This window comes from Meleagris gallopavo, unplaced genomic scaffold (assembly GCF_000146605.3).
Source record: "Meleagris gallopavo isolate NT-WF06-2002-E0010 breed Aviagen turkey brand Nicholas breeding stock unplaced genomic scaffold, Turkey_5.1 ChrUn_random_7180001899019, whole genome shotgun sequence".
Lineage (NCBI taxonomy): Eukaryota > Metazoa > Chordata > Aves > Galliformes > Phasianidae > Meleagris > Meleagris gallopavo.
The window spans coordinates 2003-8514 of NW_011162343.1; the positions used below are offsets into that span (position 1 = coordinate 2003).

General features: G+C 48.7%; 1 protein-coding gene across 3 annotated transcripts in view; it reads right to left on the reverse strand.

Annotated features, from left to right (window-relative positions):
• HOXA3 (homeobox A3) overlaps window positions 1–6512 on the reverse strand; it is an 11281-nt gene continuing 4769 nt past the window's right edge. The window contains exons 2-4 of one of the 3 annotated variants that reach the window (XM_019611329.2): window positions 3066–3654; window positions 1997–2071; window positions 1–1664 (exon numbers count right to left, since the gene is read on the reverse strand). In XM_019611329.2, coding sequence (XP_019466874.1) covers window positions 895–1664; window positions 1997–2071; window positions 3066–3537 — 1317 coding nt within the window. In that variant the 5' untranslated portion in view covers window positions 3538–3654 and the 3' untranslated portion in view covers window positions 1–894. The remainder of the gene's footprint in view (window positions 1665–1996; window positions 2072–3065; window positions 3655–6512) is intronic. The other 2 variants (XM_019611334.1, XM_010727474.3) reach the window with 2 other exon arrangements.

The following is a 6512-nucleotide window of genomic DNA, read 5'->3' on the forward strand; positions in this document are numbered from 1 at the left end:
TCAGAACGTGAGCAGCAAGGAATGTATAACTTTCAACACAAATCTAAGCCTTTCAGCTTCACACGCCTTCTTTCCCGCTACCTGGATGTTACAGGCATCAATTATTCAAGCTGTGATTTTTTTTTTCCCGGATTTTATTGCATTGTTGTCATCACAGTTATCATTTTAATAAAGGAGTTATAGTTCCCTTTCAAATGATATTTCCTACGCGTGCCGATATGCCATCTAACACATGGCCAGGTAAATACCTCCTGAATATTCAGGGTACAGATTCTTTATATATATATAAATATGAACAAATGGGGATAAATAAAATTTTAAACACTTAGATTATTCAATGTTTGCAAAAAAAAAACAAAAAACAAAAAAATAATATAAATAAATCTGAATGTTCACCAGCATACACACATTGAAAGACTTACACGTATCAATAACTGTCCAGGGAATCCCTGTCCAAGCGCTTCTGATGTCTTTCTCGCTATTTAAAAGAAGTGCAATAAAAAAATTGCTTCCCCGTGGGATCAATCATGTATGAACAAATTCACATTTAAGAATTCCTTTTATAGAAAATTTGTTCATATACCCTGTTTTGATAAAAGTGTAGAAGGTAAAGTATAAAGCCTCTGTATGCTCCCAAAGTGAGACACGAGGCTGCAGTTCAAGAAGATAAATATCCACTAGTGAAACTATAGAGCAATTCAAGCAACAAATATTGCTACGTCACATAAACTAGAAAACGCTTTTACCAAAGGAAACGAAACAAACTAAAATGAGCAAAAGAAAGAAGAAAGAGAGGGGAGGAGGGCGCATGGTGGGGAGGAGAGGCAGAGAGGAAGGGATGAGTACTTTAAAAGGTTGGGGCTTTGCTAGGTTCTACCTAGTGACTCGTGGCTCCTACAGATGGGTGAGTTTGGGCGCTTCCTGAATTCTTCCCTGAGAAGGATGGTGAGCTGTAAGGTCTGTGTATGTCGGGTGCGGGTCGCAAGGTCCGTGGTGGTGATTGTTGCCCATCGGCCCAGCCCCGCTGTAGTCCATGTTGGCAGAGGGAGGATGAGAGAGATGAGTTAGACCAAAGATGGAAGGCCCGGAATTGGTCATGGTCTCCACGTAGTTGCCCCCTACGTAGACGGGGCTTCCCTGTATATGTGGATTCCCATAACCGTTGCCTTGAAGAGGATGAGTATCGTATTCAGGTGTCACAGCTGCTGTCCCCGTGTATCTCTTTTGAGGAGGTGGGCAATTATTAAGAGGAGCGGTATATGATGCAGGGATGCCATAGGTGTTTTGATGAGGTTTATTAAATGGCGGAGGTGACTGGGGCTCATAGGGGACACTGTTTACTAAAGAATGCATAGAGTTTAGGTATCCCCCAGCAGCTGGAGGGACGGGGCTTCTGCTCGGGGACTGTCCTCCTGAAGAGGTCATCATGCCCTTGCCCTTTTGATCCTTTTTGTATTTCATTCTGCGGTTCTGAAACCAGATTTTGATCTGTCTTTCTGTGAGATTGAGCAAATTGGCCATCTCAACCCTCCGTGGCCTGCAAAGGTATCTATTGAAGTGGAACTCCTTTTCCAGTTCTACCAGCTGGGCACTTGTGTAAGCTGTACGGGCTCGCTTAGAGGATGCTTGGCCTGGGGGGCTCTTATCACCAGCACAGCTCTCACCTATGTAAATCACACAAACAACACAATCAGATGGTAAACCTAGACATGGCAACCAAAGACAGTGCCCAACAATGTCACAACTGCCCAGCTCTTGGACATGAGACGCCCACATGTGCAGCAAGTAACCTCAACATGAGCTCAGCCATGCCATGCTCCAAGCCCCAGTAGGCTTCCTTTATTTCACTGGTACCATTGTTTGGCTATACTTGCTCCAATAAAGAATGACAGGGCGCAACTTATCTTGAGCTTTGCATAAAGGAATAAGAAAGGTTCTGGGAAATAAAGCAGGTTTTAAAAACTCAAAAGACGAACCTATTGTTCTGCATACATACCAGGCTTAGATCCTTTGAGAACTACTTGCTCTCCACAACCACAGAGATCTACAGCCCCTTCTTCTGATAACCCTGCTGTACATACATAAGCTGTAGATGTCTGAAGGTCAGATATCTACATATAATGCAGTAACACATAGAATTGGCAGTATAGTGTTTCTCGCACATCCAACATTAACATATGGTAGTGATTGGGAAATATAATGCACATCAGAAGAGCATATGGCGGCCGTGCTTGTATACAGGCATACAGTGCTTGTATACAGGCATACAGGCATATTTAACTGTTATTGCTTTTTAATAAAATAAATACATGCTGTGGAAGTCTGTAAACAGCAATATTATCAGAGCTTTAAAAGTACACTGGCAGAGACCTTTGCTAAAGATTTGGACCCTATTTCCAAAGCACATTCATGAGAAAAAGAGGGAGAGGTAAATATAAACACAACTCCTAGGATTGGAGCTAATCCTGGTGTTACTGATTTGGGCTTCCTTGAGTAATAAAAGTGTTAATGTACACTGCCATCCTCCAAATAATATTTTACAGGCTAAAGTTTATGGCGCTCCAGAAGACTTTTGTTTACCAGTCTTGTAACTTTGCCAATCAGCCTGTAAAAGTAGGAAGAGGTTCTGACTGCACACAGGGCATTGATCCCAACTGCACATAATTATGAGCTATTTTATTTGTGTTACACTTCGGCAGTGATAGGTCACTGTCTTATTAATCTAGCAGCATAGTGCCAACAAAGTACTTGGGACAGGCCCCTGGCTCAGGGCCTGGGCTGCTCGGCACTGGCGTGATTTACTGGGTGGGGGATTACCTACGAAATGTGGTAGATGCAGGAGGACACAGCCGAAAGGAAACCAAATCACATTGGATCCATTCTGCAAGGCTGGGAAAGATCCCAGGGTGTTGTTTGGTCACCGAGATCCCATCGCAAGCCAACAAGCCCATGGGGGACAGCTCAGGGAGGAAAACAAGCCCCCCACCCTCCCTTCCCTCCCAGAAGTGAAGGCACCCAGGGCTGCCCCCTCCCCGCAGGACACGTGAGGGGAGCGTTTTCCATACCTGAACTGGAACTGCTGTTTTTCTGCTTTGTGTTTTGCCGAGATTCTTTCATCCATGGGAATATCTGTTTGGACACGGTGGGCGAGTTAAGAGCCGGGCTCTTAGTGGGGTTGGCAGGGGCAGGGTTGCTGCTGGCATTTTGAGATGGTGAGGCCGAGGACGGAGGTGGAGGCTGTGCCTGCGGGGCCGGAGGTGGCTGCGGTGGGGCCTGCGGGTCAGCGAGACCAGGGGGCTGCAGAGGCTGGCTGGGGAGGGTCCTCATGCAACTCTCACTGATGTCATTGGCCTTGTGGTGGGACACGGCGCTGCCGGGGGACTGGAGGGAGCACGCGGGGCGGTGGTACTCAGTTTCCACAAGTGACGAAGACGGAGGATATTGCTGCTGACTCGCATTATAAGTGAAACCATTTGCTCCTTGGTAGGGGTAGGCACCATAGATTGCAGAGCTGTCGTAGTAGGTCGCTTTTTGCATTTCGTTGTTTCCCAATATTTATTTCGCAAACTGACAGGGTCTTGACACCCTTGGAGAATAACATTGGCACCCCTCTGTCACGTGGCGCTGCTCCTCCAATGGCCGCTCCGGGCAGACCTGGGGTGTGGGGAGAGCAGAGCAGGGTGAAGAAACGGTGCAAATCCATCTTACTTTCAATAGCTAAGTGACATGAAAGCCATAAAAGAAAAAGTGGTCAGCAATATTTAGCAGCATGACTTGGCCTCAGGCGCAGAGTGTTTCGATGTAAAAGCTGCCTGGATTTACTGGCAGCTACAAATATGTGCTTTGCTGCACCGGGATAGGGTCTTTCTAGGGTTTTTCCTTCCTTTCTTCTTAAGAAACAGGGCAGGGCACCACACGGCAAAGGGGTCAGCCGTTTATCACTGCGAGGCTGTTTTAATACCAGTCTCTGTGATAAGGCTGATCGAGGAATCACTAATGCAAAGGGGCTGGGCTATCGCTCCGTTCCAGCTCCACAACCAAACCCTCCCCTGTAACTGGCATCTCTTTATTTTTAGCCTTTCTCTCCAGGTTACGGCTCTCCATCCGGCTTCAAAGAAATACATGAGATTGTTCCTGTCTATGTGTGGCAGGGGGCAGGAGCGGGGTGGAAAGGTTTTGCAGCCAGAGATATTTACACACACAGATCCTAAGTGACAGATTTTGGCTCATCTATGAAACGCTCAATAGGAAAAAAAACAAAGCCAGTGCATTCTCCCCTCCGTGCTCGCACACTGCCTCCAGCCTCCCTGGTCAAGCACCCTGGCACCAGTGGTTCCCCCAGAGTGGCTCCTGCTTGGCCCTGGAGTGGTAGCAGGGCCACTCTGTCACTCCTACAGCCCCTCAATACCGCATTGCCACAACCCCACGGTAACTCCCCACCCTTCCTTCCCCTGCAAGCGGCTCTGGAGCCCCCGCTGGACCCAGCCCAGCTCGGAGCCCCTTCAGCAAGGCCAGCAGGGGCAAGCTGGGTGCTTCTGCTGTTGTTTTTTAGCAGTTATTTCGAGACATTAACTTTTCATGGAATCAGCCAGATTCTACCTGTTAAAACATGATGGATTGGAGGGGGAAAAAAGAAAAAAGAAAAAAAGAAAAAAAAGAAAGAAAAAGAAAAAAAAACAACCGACAAAACACCAGGAACCTGAAAAACCAGCGTTCATCTCCATGACCACGGCTTGAACTTTCCTTCCAACTTAGCGATAATAGGTTCTGTCTTAGAAGCTGCTATGTAATTTGATGTATGAGGGTCACTTGGCCGGGGAGAGGGTGGACACCGACCCAGAGAATGCTGCTCCTGCCCGGGAGAATCTCTTTCTCTCCCCTCTCTTTTTGCTCTCTCCGTCCTTCTGTTCTATGTTATTTTTTTTAAATTAAATTCTGCGGCTTACCTACCTGAAAATAAGCAGCCCAAGGATGGCCCTCACTAATGAGAGACCTGTACGCCATCTCCCATCCAGCAGCTCGTCCCACACGTACATACATTGTTCTCAGAAATCACAGCTTGCTGCTCGCCGTCCCCTCTCCCCTTCCTGACCAACAGCTCCGTTCTTTCGGGTCAGAACAGCTCTGATCTCTTTGCCACTTCCCCCGCGCTTAAGCAGCTGGCTATTTTCCCCAAAAACATCTAACGACGACAAATGCTTAGGGGCGAAATGTCTTAGGCAACACATGCACCAAACGACCTCATTCTGCGCCTTTCAAGTTATACAAGTTCTTAGAAAACAGCCTTTCCTTTGTTACATCCCAACCAAATGAAGGTAACGCACCTACAGCAAGGCGGCAGCCCCATTATTGCACTAATCAACCTCTCCGGCTGTTATTAAGCTAATAAGACAATCAAGATCTGAGGCGCGGACACCATCTCCAGCTCCTCGCCTCTCTTCCCTAAAGATATCTGGGCCTGGTGTGATTTTTCTCAATTCCTATCCTTCAGAAAGAGGGAACCGCAATAACAGGAAGGAAACAACCGGCATTTCATGACGTCCACACCAAACATTTCGCCTTCCCCGGGCGCTCCCAGATTTGCCGGGTGCCGCCGGCGGGCAGAGCGGCGGCCCCGCGATGTTCCGCGCAAAAGCTGCGCGCCCGCCTCGCCAACAATGGGCGGCTGCGCCTCGAAGGCAAAATATTAATGAAAATTCGGCCGCCCGCCAGGAAAGGAAAATCGGCCCCGCCTTTGGCTGCGGGAGTTAATCACTTCCTAAAAGTTAGGGTAACCTGAGCGGCCATTACTCGCGGAAACAGCACTAGCGGGATTTATAGCGACAGGGAGCGGATAATAGCAGAGCCCTAACGGGAGCTGGCGGGGAAGGGAGTGTGGAAGGCGGAAGGTTTGCCACCCGAACTGGTGCCTGAGATGGGAAAAGCGCTCCTCGCCCCCGCCGAAGACAAAAGGCCAAAAGAACTCGGCCCCCAAATTTGCCAGAGCCCTTTTCGGCCGGTCCATCCATTCCCATTTGCGCAGTACACCTCTCAGCCCTTTACCGGCCTCTCCCCCCGCCAGACAGCCCGGAGACAGCAGATGAAAGCTGCCTCCCCCAGGCATGTCCCCCTCGCCTCCCCGCTCCACGGCTCCGCTCTCCCCTACCTCCCCCTTCCCCGTCCCTAAATACACCGCATCTTTCCCCTGTAACTCCCGGCCGAGCCCCAAACTCTGACTCCGGGACGCAAAAAACAGCAACCCCCCAGAAAGATTTCCTGAAAGATAAAGACGAAGTTGAGAAGAGGTGAGGGGGTGGGGGGAGAGGAGAGAGAGCTGCCTGAACACGAAGTGTAAGGGTATCAGTCACTGCCTGGAAGGAAGCCCCAGCTTGTGAACTCTTCTTGAACCGACATTTAAGTCTACGGTCATAAATCACTGGGACATAAACTCCGCCATTCACGACTGATAGCAGCGTATTTGTGGCCTGCTTACCTTAACTTCTGACGACTGAGGCGGAAGCCAGCATGCTTTT